Source organism: Filicampus tigris, chromosome 17 (assembly GCF_054856515.1).
Source record: "Filicampus tigris isolate MCC_2025a chromosome 17, RoL_Ftig_1.0, whole genome shotgun sequence".
NCBI classification, from domain to species: domain Eukaryota; kingdom Metazoa; phylum Chordata; class Actinopteri; order Syngnathiformes; family Syngnathidae; genus Filicampus; species Filicampus tigris.
The window spans coordinates 15892691-15911887 of record NC_141233.1 but is presented as its reverse complement, the minus strand read 5'-3'; the positions used below and the strand labels follow the sequence as shown (position 1 = coordinate 15911887).

The window sequence follows — 19197 nt, the reverse complement described above, 5'->3', positions numbered from 1 at the left end:
ACTAAATAATTTCAATGCGTTTTTTGTAAATCAATATTCCCCATAGCAATACTAGGATAATAAAAAAAAAAACAAGGGAATTTTAGTAATGGAATGCAAAAAATGTAAATAATTTACGGGTTAATATATTATTAAAATAATCATTAGTGGCAGCCCTACATAATTTAAAGACGGGTGGAAAGTGCTTGAAGATTGACAACAAAGACAAAAAAATAAACAAATCATTTCTACAAAAACAATAGGGACCTCGCAGCAGTCGCTGCTCGGGCCCTAATTACTTTATTACATGATTCTTTCTCCAGTAGCTCTCGTCCAACGCAAACAAAGCAACTCGTAAAATTTCACTTTCCACGAGCAGTATCGTCTGTTTTCACTGACAGCAAAGAATACTGAAAGCCTGTACAGGCTTGACGCCGCCCACCGCGGGGGCCCAGCGGAGGCTCCAATCGCCTTCTTTGTTCGCTATGGCGACGTCGTTAAATTTCCTGTGAAATCTTTTGACACGATTTACAATATGAACACGTTTGACTGTACGATTGGACGTACCAACTCTACAATTCTCTTCATGTACATATTTACACTTTGATTGACAGGCGGAAGCAGCAGACAGGATTTGTCTTGTTTTTGTTGTTGGCCGGGGCGGGGGATGACGGTGAAGCGGAGTAGGGCGTCACCCGAGGGAAGCGAGGATGCTAGGAAGCAAGGAAGCGAAGTCAGAGACTGGCCAAGTGCTAGGAAGGTGGGAAGGTCAGTTGCTAGGAGGCCAAGGTGGTCAGAAGGGAACAAGCTTGGACGGTAGGAAGCTAGAAAGGTAGGATACCAAACAAGAAAGGAAAGTAGGAAGATAAGGAGGTAAGTAGCTAGCAAGGTAGCAGGAGCACAGCAGCCAATCAAAGCAGCATCGCCTCCACATGTGTGTTGACGCCTTTTGTAAGCGTGTTGTTTCAAGGCGACGTGACGTCAAAGTGACTTTGGGAGTTTAAACTTTGACAGGCAAATCAATGTTGCCTTCGGAAATTTTCCCAATTGTGACATCACAGTGGGGCGTTTTGACATAATCCAGCATGTTTCCTGGCACAGGATTTCATTTTCATTACTCTCACGTTTGTGAGATTTCGTGCAAAAAGTTGTGTTGCAAAGTATGCCATTTCTGTAACAAAAAAAAACAAAAAAACAAGCGTTTTGTGTCAGTTTTTGTCGGAGAAGCGAGCTTTTCTGTTGCAAAACGTTGTTTTCAGCATAAAGACGAGCGTTTTTGGCATTTTGGTGTTTCAGCCTATGATTTGACTAACCCAGGTGTGGCAAAACGAGTGCTTCAAGGTAGAATTTCAGACGAAATGTTTTTTTGGGGGGGTTGCAAAAAGGAGTTTTCTGTGGCCAAATGCCAAATTTTGTTGCAAAATAGGTTGAAATCAGCATTTTTGTGACCTGCGAGACCGAACCGTGACAGGCATGTCATTTGAGACATGTGGAAGCTCTTTTGAACACTGACAAAATTGCATCACGTGTCTCCTTTGAAAGTGTTCTTCCAACATGTTCTTAAGCATGTTGCATTGAATGAGGCAGTCGCAGGATTTAGTGGAAAATCAACAGCTGACATCGGAACAAAAACGACACTGCTAGCCATTTGCATGGCTAGCCCCACTTAAACATCAAGTTGGATTTTTTTTTTTTCCGCCACTGACGGACTGCGAATATGACGCTAACAGGCGAACATGAGGCTTATGTGACTGTCGACAGGATGTCACACGGGACGTTAACGACGAGGCTAATGTGGCAGTCGCGTGCCACTGATGCTCGAAAGATGTTAGCGTGGTGGTGACACCGCCTTGGTAGACATACATGACACGTCGTAGAACACTAGCAAGAGATTAGCATGATGCTAACATGGCAGCCATGGCACTAACGTGACATTAAAATGTCTTTAGCATGTTGCTAAAATGGCAGACAGGACACTAGCTTGACACTAAGGGCTTACCCTGGCCCTAACTCTTCAGGGTGAGGATTTATACAAGAAGTAGGGTTAGGGCTTCAAATTTGATTTCAAAGTAGGGTTAGGGTTTTCAAGTAGGGTTTTAAATTAGGGCTAGGATTTCAAAGTAGGGTTATGGTTTCAAAGTAGGGTTTTAAAATCAGGTTAGAGTTTCAAAGTAGGGTTATAAAATGGGGCTACAGTTTCAAGTTAGGGTTTCAAATGGAGCAGTGTTTTAAAATTGGATCAGAGTTTCAAAGTAAGAGTTCAAAGCTTTGTCAGAAACAGGATGCCAGCATAGAGCTATTAGCTTTGTTGGCCTCGGTTAGCGTGATGCTAACTGGAATGAGCTTCCAGCCATGCCGGGTAGCGATGCAGCTTTGGTGTTCCCACCACTTCCTGCGAGCCCCACGTTGACCTTGGTGTCACCATGGTGATGTCAGGTGCGTGCATGCACGTTAGGTGTAGGAGAGGTGCGAGGCGTTGGAGGCGATGCTAGCGCTTCTGCTCATGCTCTGTTCGTTCCTCCCCCCCGATGACGTCCTCCTCAGGGCCTGAGGGCTGTTCCTCACCCCCCCGGCACCTGCTCCCCCGCAGCCCCTCTGGCCCCCGCCCGCCGGGAGATGGAGGCTCCAGGGGGGCGGCGCCCCGGCCATGGCGGGCTGGCCCCAGGGCTGCTGAGAGCCGCCCTGCTGGTGGTGACCGCCGCCGCCGCCGCCACCCCCGCCGCCACCTCCGCCTCCTCCACCGGCGGGCCAGTGGCCGCCGCCCGGAGCGCCGCCGCCGCCGCCGCCGCCGCCGCCGCCGCCGCCGCCGCCGCCCCCACCCCCACCCCCACCCCAGCCGCCCTGCGAGTCGGGGGCCACGTTGGCCAGGACCATGTTGCTAAAGCCCAGCCTCATGGACTCAGAGTCGAAGGCTTCGATCTCACGGGCCTGACGCTCCAGAAGAGAACGGATGCGCTCCAAACGCTCGTTCTGAAGAGACAGCATCTCCTCCTCGATCTGAGGACCCAAACAAACACATTTAGACCATAGACTGGAGACGTCTGCTGCCGTCGCCGGACAATAACGCTCTGTGGATTTTTTGACAAAAATATTTTTTTGTTTGCAAAAGTATGACAGATGCTTTTCAGAACTATACACACCCCTTTCCTGAAAAGATAGACCTTTTCTTTGAAAATTAAAACAACCAGATTTGTATTCTTAAATCTACACACATAACCATGCATGTTTTTTGGTAAAATATCCTCCTTTTTTTTTTTTTTGTTTTTTTTTTAATTGGAATGTTGTGGTTCTCACCTTCTGCTCCAGCAGCGCCCTCCTGAGGCTGACCCTCTGCTCCAGGTCTCTTCTCTCTTTGTCGTGCTGAGCGTCGGTCTGCATTTTGATTTTGCTCTGGTAGGCGTTGAGCAGTTCCAGTTCCTGCTGCAGCTGCATGCGCAGAACCTGACACTCGCCCTCTTGAGCCTCGTCCAGACGCAGCTGCCACACACAAACGGGGGAACCGCCACACGTTGAGTCGCTTCATTGAACAAAAGAAGCGCATTCATACTCGAGCCGTCCGTCAATGGCCTGCAACTGACGCCGTCATTCCACACGCAGACCGGCTAATTGCAAAAGCTTATTTTATTATGTGTCGGCATTGTTGAATAATGCAAAATCGACTTTTCCCGTTGAATCGACGGGATCGTCGGTCGAGGACTCGGTACTGAAAATAGTAAATAGATGCAGTCCTAACCGATTTAACTCCCTTTTCAACATTAACCCTGGAAATAAATTAAATGCACTGAAATAAAGGAATACTGCAGTCCATCTTAAAGCGGAAGTCAACCCAAACATTTTTTTTTTTCCAGGAATATGTTCCCAGCAGGCCAACTAGTTGAAACACGGCATTCTGATTCATTTTGCGTTTGTGGAATATAAGTTAAGCAGCAAAATGCACTCGTTTTTAGCCCTCTCCGGGGGCGGCCATTTTGTCGTCTGAAAATGACATCACAACTGCTCACAACGACCAATAACAGCTGACCTGTTCTCTAAATCTGAGCCGTGACTGGTCATTGCGGGCAGTTGTGATGTCATTTTCAGTCGACAGAAGACAAAATGGCCGCCCCCAGAGATAGCTAAAAAACCAGTGGATTGACACTTATTCCACAAACGCAATATTTATCAGTATGCCCTGTTTCGACTAGTGGGCTTGCATAGAAAATATTCTTGAAAAAAAAAAAATGTTGGCGTTGACTTCCGCTTTAACGTTTACATGCTCCTGTCGATGTAATAAGTTCAAAAACAAATGGCTAATGTTGTGTGTGTCAAGAGCAAAACAGTACAAAGGTATAACAACGACGATGAATAAATCCTAACTTGAATTCTTTCAATTGGGAAAATGGATTTGCAACGCAAGTGAGACGAGTCGCTTACGACCTCGGTCACGGCGCAAATGAAACCGGTGGATCAAGGTTCCGCAGCATAAAGGATCTGTGCCTGTTAGGAGCATCTGGAATTTTGGGGGGCAGAGTGTGCAACACAGCAACTCACGGCCTGCGTGGAAAGCATGTCGTTGATGGAGTGGTCGTACTGCTCTGCCAGGATGGCCAACTTGCGCGTCTGCTCCTCCTTCAGCCTCTTCAGCACTGCCTTGTGCTCACACTTGGGGGTGCTCTCCAGTAGGTGGTTGCGCAGCGCTTTGTACTGACGAGTCTGCGTCTTGCACGTCTCCTGGAACTGCTTCTTGATCTGGAGCTCCTTGGACTGAACGTGCGCGCGCACACATACAAACACACACAGGCAGTCACGCGCATGCGAGCACCTGGCTGGAATGGGAACAAGGTATTTGTGCTGTTTTGATTTGTTTCATTATTATTTTTTTTTGTGATGTGACTTTTTTGGGTGCCTTTTTTGTTATTTGCGTCGCGGCTACGCTAATGATAGCCTCTCGCTGGTGATCAAAATTGCGTAACAGCCGGTGCTGCTAGATTTCTGTCGGAAAAACTCGTGTTTTCAAATGTATGACCGAAGACTTTCTTGAATGACTGTTCGTCTACTTTTAATGGCTCTCATTTATGTCTGTTATCGTTTGTTTCGCGTCGTAGCTCTTACGGTGTTGTCCGTGAGGAACACGGCTTCAACAAAGAATAAAAACGCCCTCGTGGAGCATCAGTACGCTTCACCATCGTCTGGCTGGGTCCGCTACAATGCGCGTGTACCTTGAGGCTCTTGGGCTGCTGCCGGACCTCCATGAAGTGCTTGCGCCGGAGCTCTCGTTCCCTCCTCTTGTTGTACTCCAGCTGGTTGGTGAGCTCCGTCTGGTGCTGCGTGCGGATGAGCTCGGCGCGAGCCTTTTGGATGGTGGCCAGGTGCCGAAACTCCAGCTCCTGCATGGACTCGTGATGGCGCAGGAGCATGGCGTGCTCCAGGTCCTTCTGCGTCTGACGCTTGTTCAGCTCCTGGGAAGACCGCCGCTGGCCGTTAAGGATGTGTCCAACACAGTTTTAGATAGTGGACCTTGATAGTGCTTCAAATATCCACTGAAAATATAATATGTGGTGATTGCAAAGGGAGGTGTGCGTGTGTGTGTTTGTAACCTCTCGGGCGAGGTCCTGCTCCACGTTGTGCCGGGCGATGAGGATTCTGCGCTTGAAGCGGCGGCATTCCAGCTCCAGGTACTGTCTCTGCCTCCTCAGTAGGTTGGCTTCCTCCTCAGCCTGGAGCGTACGTAGCACAACAAATAACACAAGAAGCATTAAAAGAGACAATCGGAGCATTCGATGAAAAAGCCCCCCGTGGCCTGGTCACTCTTGAAAAAGAGATTTATAATCTCAGGGTTTTTTTGTTGTTGTTTTTTTTGGCCCGGTTAAATAAAGAAATTGAATTGAATTGAACCACCAGAAGCACAACGAAAGCATCAGACTCAATAGAAGAATTAGTAGTGGCATCAGAAGATCCAATAGAAGCGGATATGGAAACAAAAAGAAGAACCAACAGAAGCGCCATGAGAAGAAGCATGAGTAGAACCAATAAAAGCACGAAGAGAACCATTAGAACCATCAGAGGGATCCATTACATTTACCAACGGCAGCATCGGGAAAAGCTTTAAAAGGGAAGCACCATGAAAATCCAATAAAAGCATGAAATCAATTAATAGAAGAACCACATTCAAAGAAGCGCAACAAAAACAACAACAATCGGACCACTGCAGGAATGCTGGAAGAAGTGACACAAGTGCCAAAAGAAACAGAATTAGAAGAACCTTCACAAGAACCATGAGTAGAACCAAGAAAAGCACGAGAAAATAAAGCATCAAGAGAGCCACTGGAGAACATGTTAGAAGAAGAAAACGGTAGCAGCACCAGTAAAAGGGGGAAAAAAAAAAAAAAAAAAAAAAAAACGATGATCAGAAGTATTTGCAATGTGACCTGGAAGTGTTGGATGTTCTCCTTCTGCTTGGACAACCACTCCTGCTTCTCCTTTTTGGGAGTCGACTGGTTCTCGCTCAGTTCCTGCGGGGAGAGAGACAGAAGGGAGGGTGACGGAGACCGAAAGAGAAGGCGCCAAAGAAAGAGAGCAAGGGGGAAAAGACGAGGAGGAAAAGTGAGAGTGGAAGAGAGGATAAAGGAGAGGTCGAGAGAGACTTAGAGGGGTGCGTTTGCGCGCGGCGGACCTCGACACTTGCAGCTCAAAAACTCTTTGTAGTGAAACTCTTTGCGTTTGCAACCATTCGGGGATTATGCTGTTATGCAAGCCCCGCCCCCCCCTCCACACACACACACACAAAAAGAGTAGCGGCTAGCTGTAGCGGGTGTTTGGAACCTCTTTGAGCTGTTCCTTGCGCAGCTTGTACTCGCGCTTCTGTGACTCCAGGAAGCTGCTGAGCTCCTTCTTCTGCTGCACCTGAATGTGCTGCTGGAACTTCTTCTCGTCGTTGGTGAACGTCTTCAGCTGCACGCACGTACACACAAACATGTTGGTTGGCGAGTTAGTATGAGCGCGTCATCACAAACATGTCATAAAACGGCCTTACAGACTATGAGCTCCTAACAACTATTTCCCCGGGCCTGGAAATATTGGGGCGCTCTAATTGACTATGATTCAAAATGTCCTTCAAATGTCACGTGTCACCCTGGAAAGGGGCGAAACCGACAGCGAGGAGTTCCCGTGTTTTCACGACCATAAGGCGCATTTAAAAAGTCCAAACATTTCTCCAAAACGGACGGGGGCGCCTTTTGTGCGTGTTTTCCGACTTCCAAAACCTGTAAGTGTTGTGTGACTTCGATGACTGCTCCGCTCGTCTGACTGAGAGCACCTTCCTGCCGACGCGCTGCTTATATAGAGAAAAGGCGGACGTCAAAGGGGAAGTGTGGGCGTGACAGAGGACGCTAAATGCACGCCCCCCCCCCCCCCCCCGGTAGGGTATATAGTGCCGACCAGTATGTGGATGAGGATGGATCAAAAAAAAACAAAAACATTGTGAGTACATTGTTAAATACTTCAATAAATTACAACCAAACTCAGTGTTGCTTCCGCTGCCTTTTGAAAACATACCGGTATGTTAGCATGCATGCTAGCATACGGTATGTTTTATCGCGCACGCAGGCTACCGTATGTTTTAAGCTAACGTATGATTCACTATGGCGGCGGCCAATCATACGGTGCGCTGTATGTATGTGATAAATACAGAAATGGCACCACTAACTGAGGCTGTGCCTTTTCATACGTACGCTGGCGAAAAATACGGTTGCCTGGTTTCTTACGTCCTTGTCGAGGGAGGCGTGGTGCTTCTTGAGCAACTTGTCCATCTCCTGGGCAAAGTTGCTCCGCTGGCCCTCGAGCTCCTTGTCCAGACGCAGGCGGTGCTCGTCCATCTCGCCTTTCAGCTTGTTCTCCAACGCCATCAGGTGCTTCTGGTGCTGCCGCCGCATGCGCTTGTAGCCCGACATCTGCTCGCGCAGCTCCGAGTCCTGCTCGTGCTCCTGCATCTCGCGCGTCACCTGCAGACAGACGGCGAGAGGCAGAGAGAGAAAGTCGTCATCATTAGTATTCATTTATTACAAGTAATGAAAATGCAATTTGTCAAAGGAGCAATCTCACATCTTCATTTAGCTTTTTTTTTTTTTTTTCATTTTAAATAATGTACACTCAATATAAAATGATCACAATGGATACATTTTGGTTTTTATTTAGTAAAAAAAAGGGTAATTACAAATTATGTGAATTTTTTTTTTTTTTTTTAATTTACTGGTTTTAACAGTTTTTTTGCCCCTCATCCATGTATGATGTGGTCCATCTGTTTTTTTTGTGATATTCAAATAGACCCTGAGCAACAAAAGAATACGGTCAAACAAAAACGGTGACCGCCCACCAACCCGCGGTGGGTCTCCGTCTTCACGGTTGAAGTTGGCGTGTGTGTGTTCTGTCTTACCAGGGAGGCGGTGCGGATGGTGGCAAAGTGCTCTCGGTTGCGCTGATGCTTCCTGGGAGGCGCCGCCGCCGCCGCCGCTGATGACGCCGCCGCCGCCGCCTGGGGCTCCGAAGGTTGGCTGCCTGACGCTTGATCCCCCGACAAAGCCTCCTCTTCCTCCTGACAACGCGCCGCACCTTCTAAACTTCATGTCTATGTTGTTTTTGCTGCAAAAATTGACTTCTTTTTCTTTCAACACAAATGTGCATTTTTGTTGCCAACGACATCATTTCCATTGTTTTCTTGGCAATGAAAAAAAAAAAAGCATTTCGATTCCAAAATTGAAATTTGAAGAGCAAAACAAGCACAAAGTACATTGTTCTCCTTGCGACGTGCGTGCATGTGTGCGCACGTGCTTACGGCTTTGAGGTGTATGACGGAGCTGTTGGACATGACGGTGTGGTCGCCGTCCATGAGGTCCAGCTCACTGCGGTTGTCGTGGGCGGCGTCGTTGAGGCTGTTGACGGAGCTGCTCTGCGAGCTGGCGCTGATGGACATGCTGGGGATGGACTGGTTGCTGCCCACGCTGTTCACCGTGCCGGCGCGCCCGCCACCCGCCTCCAGCTCCTGAACACGCGCCCGCCACATACGCACCGTCAGGACGCCGGTGAGTATTGTTGTATTGTCCGTCTCCATGCGTTGCAGCGCCGTTCAAGTTAGAGGTGAATCGATTTATGGACGAGTCACAAACGAATAGATCAAATTAATCGATAAATATTTGGATCTTTCAGTGCTTCATTTTTTACTCGTATATAGACCTTTTTTTTTTCCATGTAAAATTGTCCATATCTGCCTCTCAACTGCAAATACTCGCAGATTTTCTTCCATGAAAAGCAGACGTGCTTATCGTTGGGATTTTTTCCAAATCAACACGTTTGCATACATCTGTTTTTAATTTGGAAAACAGTGATCTCCATTTTTGCCAATTTTCACACATATGGTACGGAGCAAACCAGTAACTGTATGCTAATTTATGTTTGTGCATTTTCTGCACTATCAATTTAAAGAAAGAAAAAAAAAAAGACCTGTTTTTGAATAAAGGGATGTTAATCAAAACATGTTTTTTTTTTTTTTTTTTAATCAGACTTGAAAATAATAAACAGATTAATCAATTATTAAAAGAATCGTTAGTTCAGCCCTAGTTCCAATATTCAAAGCGTCAAGCATTTTAACATGCAATATTGATGCTAGTTTTGCTAGCTTGTCAGGGGCGTGTGGGTTAGCATTAAGCTAGTGGGGGCATTCCTTACGCGTTCGCGGCAATTGACGGCTACAGGCGGCAAATACATGCGTTAACCCGTCGCTCTTTCCCCACCTCGTCTGGGTCCGGTGCTTCTGGCGCGGGTCCGTTGTGGGCCTCCTGCAGGAGGATCTTCTTCATCTTGCGGTACTGCAGATTATCCAGCTCGCGCACGGCGTCCTTGGTCCTCATGATGAGGTCCATCAGGACAGAGTCAGGACGCTCGCGCTGCAGGAACGCGTGCTGCGGGACAAGATGGCAACACGCGTGACTTGCTGTCTTTTCACTGCTCTTATCAACTTGTTTTCCCTTAAAAGATGCTTTTTTTTTTTTTTTTGTTACTAAGAACATGAGCCGAGCAAACGTCTTCTATTTGTGTTTAACCACGTTATTTGATTTTGTATTTTATGACAATAATTGAAACTGTCCCTTTTGTGGTTGTGCTGCTCGTTCTCTGTGGTCTTTAGAGCAAAAATTGTACATTTTCATTGCAAAAACTAGCGTTTTGCTGCTAAATGTGTCATCGTCTTGATAGAAAACAAGTACGCATTTTTATGGTTAAAATCTGCCATTTTTGTTGCAAAAAAGTAGCATTTTTGTAGCAGAATATGTTGTTTGAATTAAAAAAAAAACTTTTAGTGGCAAAGAACACCAATTTCAATTAGAAAGGGGAAAAAAAATAACATGTTTCTAACGTTTTCATTGCAAGCCAACCAAGAATTTTTTGGGTTCAAAACCAAACGGACGACGCTTTCGTCACACGTTTTTGTTTTTTTGTCTTTTCCCCACTGTGATTTTGCTGACGCTTTAAGCACGACAAACCAAGGTACGTCTCCCCTCTTTCGGGAAGGACCTCACTGAAGAACACGAAAACAAAACGTGCCTCCCTTTCTTGGTTTGACTTGATCTCGCTCTAAAAATCCTTGAAAAATGCAAAGAACAGGACATTTATAGATCATCTTTGAAAAGTAATCTCCCTAACTTTTGACGTAACATATTTAACCATTATTTAGGCATGTCATTCTTTTTGTCAAAATTGATTTCACAGAGTTGGATTAATTATCATTCACAATCTCGCAAACTAATTTGTGCCGACGAGTGTCGTTGCGATGCTTTAACATTATCGCATGTTGTGGATCATCTTTTTATGATGGAAAATGGATCATTGTTTCATTCAAGTATCAAAAAAACAGAAGAAAGAGGTGGACTGACGGTAGGCCGTCTTGATCACAAATTGTCTCAAACGGTGCACGTGTCAGCGTGTGTGCTTACGCCCAGCATGTCGTCCGAGTGCGGTCGGTCCTGCGGGATTTTTTGAAGGCAAGAGTCGATGAAGTTGCGGAAGTAATCGGTCCTGTGGGAGCAACACAAGCGCTCGTTTCTGACCCGCTGCAGGATTCATGATTGGCCTGTGCCCACCCAGTGAGATTCATGACAAAATATGTATTTTTACATTTTTTGTAAATTATTACAATTATTTTTGGAATATGTGTTTCATTGTCTTTTTTTATTTTATTGATCAAGAATGGCATAGTTGTGGTTTCCTAAGGAAGATCTGAACTGGATATTATTCAGTCGGTCATTTTATTTGAATATACGATGTGTCGGGACAGGAGGATTATGTCAAGTGAGAGAAATATTCAGGCCCACCCTGATTTTTCCAGGCCCGCCCATTAGCCACGTTCTGGCTCCGCCCCTGACTACCTGCCTATTTGAAGCAATGAAGTGTCTGAAAATGTGCATGCGTGCGTGCGTGCGTACCATTCACTGGACTGCAGCGTGGGACTCTCATTCTGCGCTATGTGGTATAAGGCACTCATGGCGTTCATGTTGAACAAGGGCGGCTTCCTCTCGGCTGCAACGGCCACAAAAAATGATCATCATCATCATCATCATCATCGTCGTCATGATGGCTTTTGCGTGCCTCGCAAAAACGCGGCCTACAGAAAGCTATTACCAAGTTCAATACAGGTGATGCCTAAAGACCAGACGTCCACCTTGCCGTCGTATTGGCCCTCATCCATGGCCAGGATCACCTCGGGCGCCATCCTGACACCCACAAAAAGGAAAAAAAAAAAAAAAAAAGTCAGTCGAAAGAGGAACAAAAGGATGCACATTGGATTCGTATGCATTCAATACTACAAGCACGATTTGATCTTGTTTACAGAGTCGGACATTTTACTAAAAATTGAGGGTCCGTTATTGGTCATCCGTCTGCAGCGTGGGCACCCTTTTGTCGTCCGTCATTCGCCTTTTTTTTTGGTGGTGGTGGTGGTGGGGGGGTCTTATCATACCCGCCTACAGGCCCTGCCCCCCTCTGATTTTAAACGGGCTTCCGTCAGCAATACAACTGCAAACTATAATAGTCAACTATAATCCAAGCATTTACTGCCTTCTTTTTAAATTGGAAATCTTTCCAAACACTCCACTTGGACCTCTTTTTTTTTTCCCCGTCAGTTACACTGCTAGTAAGTTAGATTCATAAGACAAAAAAAACAAGATCTACGGGCTCTGCTAGCAACCTGAACCAGAAGGAATTTTGGTTTGCCCATTGCAGTAGTGAAAATTGTCACATTGTAAGTCGATCACTCATCAAATGCAAATGTGAAACTCATGATTTTAAAGCGTGACATTTATCACGTCAACCCTGAAGCTTATTGAACGCTATGATGTCGACTAAGTGGATCGCGACATAACGTGACAGCAAAACTTGGTTTCTGGTGTGGCAGCAATCGGCTTGGGTCGGAACAAATGCGCTTTTTGCAGGGATGAGGTTGCCACTGACCAGTAGGGCGTCCCCACAAAGGAGTTGGCGGGCGAGGCGATGGAGGCGGAGCCAAAGTCGGCCAATTTGACTTGTCCCGGCTCCGTCAGCAGGATGTTCCCGGCCTTCACGTCCCTGCCACGCGGGACAAACGCGTTAAAGCGGCGGGGGCGGCCGGCGCGCCTACGTCTGTCGGAGGAGGACGGGGCGCCACCTGTGGATCATGTTGTGCGAGTGCAGGTAGGCCAGCCCCTGCAGGGCGCCGTGCGTAATGGCGGCGATCTCCACTTCCTGCAGAGGCTTCTTGTGAACTGCAACACACAAGCAGGCTCACTCATTCACTCGACACCGTCGACATCTTTTTCATTTTTGCTGTTTCTGCTCGACTTGTCCCGCTCCAATAACGTGTTCAGAAATCAACCCCCCCCCCCACCCCATTTCACATCTAAAGTGTTTTATCTTATTAATTTTCAAAGATCATGACATAAGGCTTTTGAGGTGTTTTGGTATCGGTATTCCAAGAACGGCAGTAACACAGTAGCATTCTACATCTTGCTGCATCGTCAAGGTATCAAATTGGACTCTGCATTGGCGTCACCTCAGAATTATTCCTTTTTCCCTGTTGAGCGACACACCAGCGAGGACAACCATCAGGGATATAAAATGAGGCTTGAAAATGGTGAAAAAAAATCAAGCCATTCTCTTTTTTTCCTTAGAGAGTGTGTGGGCGTGTCCGCTGAAACCACGCCCGCTTCAGTGTCAATCAAATACCTGGAAAAATGGAAGCCCCTTCTTTTAGCAGCTTTCTAACGCCTTCGCATAATATGTTTGAGCCGCAAAAATATAGCGGCTTAGAGCCCCCAAAGGTTGGAACAGATAGCGGCAGGTGGCTGGCTGCAAATATCGCCTGTTAAATTGGATTGTAATGCACCCCACCACCCTTGCTCCCCACCCTTCCATCTATCTCTGCGTGGCGTGCGCTTCCCCACGGCCAACAACGAGGCGCTCTAAATGGTAAGTGTGTGCGACAGGCGAGCTCACCTTCCAGGAGGTCCGAGGCTGAGCCCAGGCAATACTCCATCACCAGCTGTGCAACACACGCAGCACATGTAAGCACTGCAAACTGTTTTTGCATTTCTACGATCGCAGTCTGTTGCTTTGCAAGCTTAAAGGGGGAAATCAACCCAAACATTATTTTTGTCAAGAATGTTCCCAGCAGGCCCACTAGTTGAAACACGGCATTCTGATTCATTTTACGTTTGTGGAATATGAGTTAAGCAGCAAAATGCACCCCATTTAAGCCATCTCAGGGGGCGAGCCGTTTTGTCACTTCTGTCGACGGAAAACGACATCACGATTGCTCAGGGCTCAGGTAACGACCAATCACGGCTCAGCTTCGGAAAACAGGTCAGCCGTGATTGGTGATTACCCGAGCAACTGTGATGTCATTTTCAGTCGACAGAAGTGACAAAATGGCCGCCTCCAGAGATGGCTCCAAACGAGTGGAATAACTCTTATTCCACAAACGCAATATTTATCAGAATGCCTTGTTTCAACTAGTGGGCTTGTATAAAAAATATGTTTGGGTTGACTTCCCCTTAAGCAAAAAAAAAACAAAAAAAATCATGGAAGCAATTTCTACAAAAAAATATATATCACTGTCATGTGAAAAACACTTCTCGATTTTTTTTTTCATTTTATTTTTAGATGAATCATGTTTCTACGTTACAGACATCGCATTAAAGTGAAAATTTAAAAAGATTCCAAAATTGGAGATAAGTGTTTTTCACAGGACAGCGATGATATATATTCTCAAGGCAATAACATAGTGAAAGTAAAATGAATACATTTGATTGATTGTGGATCTAGAGGTCTTTATTTTTCCAAGAGGTAGATTTGGAAGCTTTGAATGAAGTGAAAGCCAAGACTGACCCAGGCGGTGTGCTCGCGCAAGTAACATCCTTTGTACTCGATGCTGTTGGGGTGTCGGATCCTCTGCAGGAACTTCACTTCCTTGATGATGTCCTGCCACTTCTGCCAACACACAATCAGTCAACTAGTTAAGTCACACGCCACAGTCAAATGCTTCATGACTTGATTTGCTAGTGCAGGGTCGCATACAACAACAACAAAAAATTCTTAATGTATTTTTGCATTATTGTCCGATGCATCCGAGACAGAGATGAGTAACTCCTACTGAAATCAATCAAGTTTCCACAATATCCATATCTTCTTTTGTGTGTGCGGTTTGGAGGGCCTAAAAATAAAATGGCTTTTTTTTCCCCTCCATAAAAATCTGATTTACAATTTCCAACATTTTCCCCCCTTCTGGCATTTGCTTTATTTCTCCTGATACCAAAAAAAAATTTCAAACTTCTTTTTTTTTTTTTTACTACCAAAAACTTGCATCAACTTCCAAAGAAACAATTGAAATAAATGTCATATTTTATTCGTAATGTAAAAATAAGTGCCTCACTTCCACTTGGGAAAATAAGTATGCAAGCGTGAAATTAAATCAAGTAAAGTGTGAAAATGGATGTTGACAGTGCACCGGACAAGATTTCAACTATGCAAGCCATTAAAAAATACAATAAAAAAAAAAAAACCTTCCTCACAAATAGATTCAGATGAATAGCTAAAAGAGGCTGCTGGGCCAGCAGCCCTGTGTCTATGCGCTACATGCTGCTTCACCTCATTGGACTGCTTCCCGCTGTAGGACATCTTCTTGATGGCCACCACCTCGTTGGTGCGCACGTCATGTGCCTGCAAACAGGTGACTGCATGATTTGAACATTTACTTTCTATTCGAGGTGCAACGGTTAAGCAAGCAAACATAATTTCGTTGTCCCTATGACAGTGACAATTAATCTCTTGAAATCTTGAATTCATTTCTTACTTTAGTTCATTAGTTATTTTGGTAGTTACTTTGTTAATCCGTTAGTTTGCTCGCTCATTAGTTACGCATACTAGCGTCCGCACTTTCATTTAAGGAGGTGGGACTTGGTGAGTCAAGTTTGACAAACACTGATTTAAAGCATTTTCTCCCCCAAAATGAAAAATGGTCCAAATCTCCAAAAAGACATTGTGTTCTTCTCATTCCGTCATTTTCCCAGAATTGATAGTGTGAAAATTGCAGCTGACAAAGAGCAGGTGAATACGCATTGCAGGCAAAACTCAAGAGTTGGACGTACAAAGTATACGGCGCCGAAGCTGCCATGGCCGATCTCGCGCAGGTCCGAGAAGAGTTTCTCCGGGTCTTCCTTGAAAAAGAGCTCGGCCACCTCGGGGTCCTTCAGGCTCCCCGCTCGCACCGACGACGGCATGCCGAGGGCAGCGTGCGGCTGGCTAGAGGGGCGGCGGGCGGGGCGCTACCCGCGTGGACCCCGCGCGGCGACGCTGAGGCTGCGGAGCTACGCCAGAGCGGCCCCGCGCTCATCGGAGGAGACGCCCGGATATGCGCATGGACGCCTGCCGGGACGACAAACAAAGCAAAAACACGCTAAAACATCAAACAGATGCAGAGGACGAAGGCTAAGAGGATTCGGTGGCACCGCCACAACAACGGTAACCCGTGTTTCCTCCAACAGTGTTGACATGGCGACGTAACACACCCACGTTCTTGCTGACACCGTGTCAGCAGAGCAACACTAAACATACAATTGGCATGTTTTCTTATTACACATTTGCAAAGGCTTCTCCCGAGAGGGGACTCATCGTGCATTTTGTCCAACTTGGTCCAGCCTAGCTTGTCAAGTCGCTTGCTGTGAGAGTGTCCGGCTGTTTCTTATGCTGATTATGATGCTAATTCAACTTGTTTGGAAACTCTTGAAAGCCAAGCAAGAAACGTTAACTTGAAAGCCACGTCCAGAATGCAAAGTCTACCCGGTCACTTGAAACCCAAATCTAGGCTAGATACAGGCATTTGGAATCCAAAGACTGGATTTCAAACCAATTTTATAGGCCGCGCCCAGGCGAGAAACCCTAATCCTGACTTGCAACCCTATCCAATTCAGAGGCTCTTTCTCCCAGCCACATTTCCAGAAGAGGGCAGCTGAAGATGACCTTGGTTGTTTCACTTGGTGAACTTGTGTTGCAGAAAATTTTGCCACCACAAGTTCGCCAGGGGGCGATATCACTGCTTTTGAGAGTTGGACAGCGAAAGAGAAGAACACTTCTGACGTTGCTGCTTCAGTGGAAAGTATAAACTTGCTTTGGTCTAAATTTGTGAAGATGATATTTGTAATATTGTCAATGTGTGCAAACAAATATGGAGACTGATTGACCGATACAGACAGACAATTGGATTTGAACGTTGAAGTCGTTTATCACTGTAGCGACGCAGGCTAGAACAGCTGGAACGATATCGCACCTCTGACTTCACAAATTCAGACGAAACCAAGTGCACTTGACCTTAAGTTGTCTTCTTTTGCTGTCCAATTCTCACATGTCCAACATCGCCCCCTGCTCTGGCACCTCTCTCACATTTTGTTTCCGTCTGTGAGTTTACACCACAGTGGTTTTCAGAGTCTCAGACTAAGAACTGGAAATCAGAAGGAAGTTTGAGAGTTTTGCTAGAGTCACAACGTGCTCGCGTCACCTCGAGGGTTTAGCCTAAATGCCGAGACTTTTCCTAGTTTTGGCCTTATGACAATCTCAAATGTGTTTGGCGTTCTCTTTCAGTTTTTGTAGTGATGTGACACATCCAACAAGCAAAAGATGACTTCCAACAAATAAGGTGTTTTGAAAATTTAGCAGGTGTGAGACGATGGTTTCCCAAACCTTCTGATGTACGACCTGCTGGCGGTTTCTTCTTCCCTTGAGGAAACTTCTCTTTGTTCATGGGGGCTTCACTTTGAGTCTTTTAAGATGTGAGGTGTTTGTGTCCTTTGTGAAGCTGTCATTGGGCGCTTTCTAAATCAATCAAATGGAATCGTAACACTGGCAGTCCCAGCACTCAACTGTTTCTCTCCAAACATGAAAAGGGCCATTTTGCATGGCCAGCCCTAAGGCCACGTCCTCACACGGTGGATGCCTTGGACTAAAGCGAGAAGAAAACAAGTTTACCCGACATTCCCGAGAACAAACACAAGCCCCCTGAAGGCGAGCGCTGTGCGGCAGCGTTGAGGGAGTGGCGCGCTCCTTTGCTCGCTCTCTCCCTCGTCACCGAATGCTAAAGCGGCTTATTAGCCGGCTAAGGTAGCCGTTAGCACAACAATGTCAATGGCCGCATTTTGCCCCCTCGCACATCCACCGCGCGCGTCTTTGTGCAACGCAGACAGTCGTAAAGCGCGCAAACGTAATCGAAATGTCACGCAAATCGCGCTAGAGGTCATCGCGGCAGCTGTCATTGGCTAAGAGAGTGACAGAGAGCAACTTTCGCTTCTCCGGCTAGCCTCGCCACTTAGCATCCGAGCGAACCCCACCTGGCCGAAGGCGAATCCCCGCAACTCGACGACGAGCGGCGAGCGCCGCCGCCGGGCGACGACGACGACGAGGAGGAGGAGGAGGAGATGAGACGAGCCAGTGTCCTTCCAGGGAATCCGATCTTGGAGCGTTAGTCGAGCCGACGGCTAACTAGCACAGCAGAGGGACACCGGAGCTCATCAAATCTTCCCGGCCGGGAAACGAAAGGCCTGACATGCCGCGGGAAGTTAGGTGTCGGGCGGCCGGGTCGGCTGACGCTAGTTCGGGGGCGGCATAGCAGCGTCTGCGAAAGGCGACGAGGCGAACGGCTTGGGCCTTCCTCCGTGCTGCCTCCGAGAGGCAATGTTGTGAATGACAAAGTCGCGACTCGCGAGAGGACTAACGGACAGACGCAGGAGGGAGGGGTCGAGTAGGCAAGGAGGGAAGGGGGCAACTGAGGCTTTTTGGATGCTGCCGGCGGTTGGCCAGGGAGCCGAAAGGACAACCTGCACTCCTGCACTTGTCTCCCAACTCGAGTCATAGAGCGCACACCCAAAACAACAAGGAAGGACACTTTGCAAAAATCTCATTTTAATGGCTTGCATTGACACCCAGCAGTCGGCATATGGATTTCTTCTTTCCCGGTGAAAAAGGGGCCTGAGAAAAATCATTTCGAAATAGATTTTTTAAAATATCGAATAAAATACTGGAGGGGCTTAACTTCGGCGACACGGATGTGTGACGGGGCAATAGCAGCCCTTTGGTCGTTGACACTCGTGTCGTAATGGTCAATCCAAAGTAGTCGGACACAGTGGAGTTTCAAGCCAGGGCGAGGGTTTCAAGTCAGGCTTTTTAGCCTGGGTCAGGCTTTCAAAGTAAGGTTGCTAGCTAGCATTAGGGTTGCAAGGCAGGGTTTGGGTTTCAAAAAAGGATTTTAGACAACGTTAGGGATACAAGTATTTTAAGAAGTATTTTTTTAACCTGGAGTAGGGTTTCACTGTAGGGTTTGTAGTTAGGGTTCCAAGCCAAGGTTGGAGTTTCAAATTGATGATTTAAGCCAAGGTTGGAGTTTCAAATTGGGGATTCTAGGTTGGGTTAGGGATTTAAAGTAGGGTTTGCAGGTAGTGTTTCAATATTGACGACCCATATAAATGTAGGATTTCTGAACAGCCACCAGTCATGAGGGCGTGCACTATTGTGCAACCACGTTAACTGATTTCAGGATTGATTCGTACATGTTATGTCATATTAATGGTGATGAAATTTTAAAAATATTTATCTTGGTCTCATTTTATTAACTTTTCAAAACAGCCATTTGACGGGTGTGTAGACTTTTTATAGCGACTATTTGGTTTTTTTGGT

The 19197-nt window shown here is 46.5% G+C and overlaps 1 protein-coding gene across 3 annotated transcripts; it reads right to left on the bottom strand.

Moving 5' to 3' along the window:
- Nucleotides 1-224: 224 nt before the first annotated feature.
- On the bottom strand, nt 225-18377 carry LOC147133687 (serine/threonine-protein kinase TAO1-like). Of its 3 annotated transcripts, XM_086013104.1 has the most exons (21): nt 17856-18377; nt 15624-15900; nt 15124-15195; nt 14365-14466; nt 13474-13519; nt 12647-12743; nt 12454-12567; nt 11626-11717; nt 11430-11523; nt 10941-11022; nt 9744-9911; nt 8789-8995; nt 8390-8548; nt 7722-7958; nt 6781-6909; nt 6387-6470; nt 5556-5675; nt 5178-5417; nt 4510-4722; nt 3274-3456; nt 225-2976 (listed from the first exon to the last, which is right to left on the bottom strand). In XM_086013104.1, exons 2-21 carry the CDS (start codon nt 15753-15755, stop codon nt 2431-2433), a joined length of 3117 nt encoding a protein of 1038 aa, XP_085869230.1. In that variant the 5' UTR covers nt 15756-15900; nt 17856-18377; the 3' UTR covers nt 225-2430. The 3 variants fall into 3 exon arrangements, with proteins under 3 accessions (XP_085869230.1, XP_085869231.1, XP_085869232.1); XM_086013105.1 differs by lacking the exon at nt 17856-18377 and having other exon boundaries at nt 15124-15209; nt 15624-15748; XM_086013106.1 differs by lacking the exons at nt 10941-11022; nt 11626-11717; nt 12454-12567; ... (4 more) ...; nt 15624-15900; nt 17856-18377.
- Between the last annotated feature and the right edge of the window lie 820 nt (nt 18378-19197).

Excerpts from the sequence above, each read along its gene's own strand:
- LOC147133687 (XM_086013104.1), bottom strand. The coding sequence starts at position 15,755 with ATGCCGTCGTCGGTGCGAGCGGGGAGCCTGAAGGACCCCGAGGTGGCC. Across the intron at positions 5,676-6,386 it reads AGAACATCCAACACTTCCAG|GCTGAGGAGGAAGCCAACCT; the intron begins GTCACATTGCAA and ends CGTACGCTCCAG. Across the intron at positions 5,418-5,555 it reads AGCAGGACCTCGCCCGAGAG|GAGCTGAACAAGCGTCAGAC; the intron begins GTTACAAACACA and ends CGGTCTTCCCAG.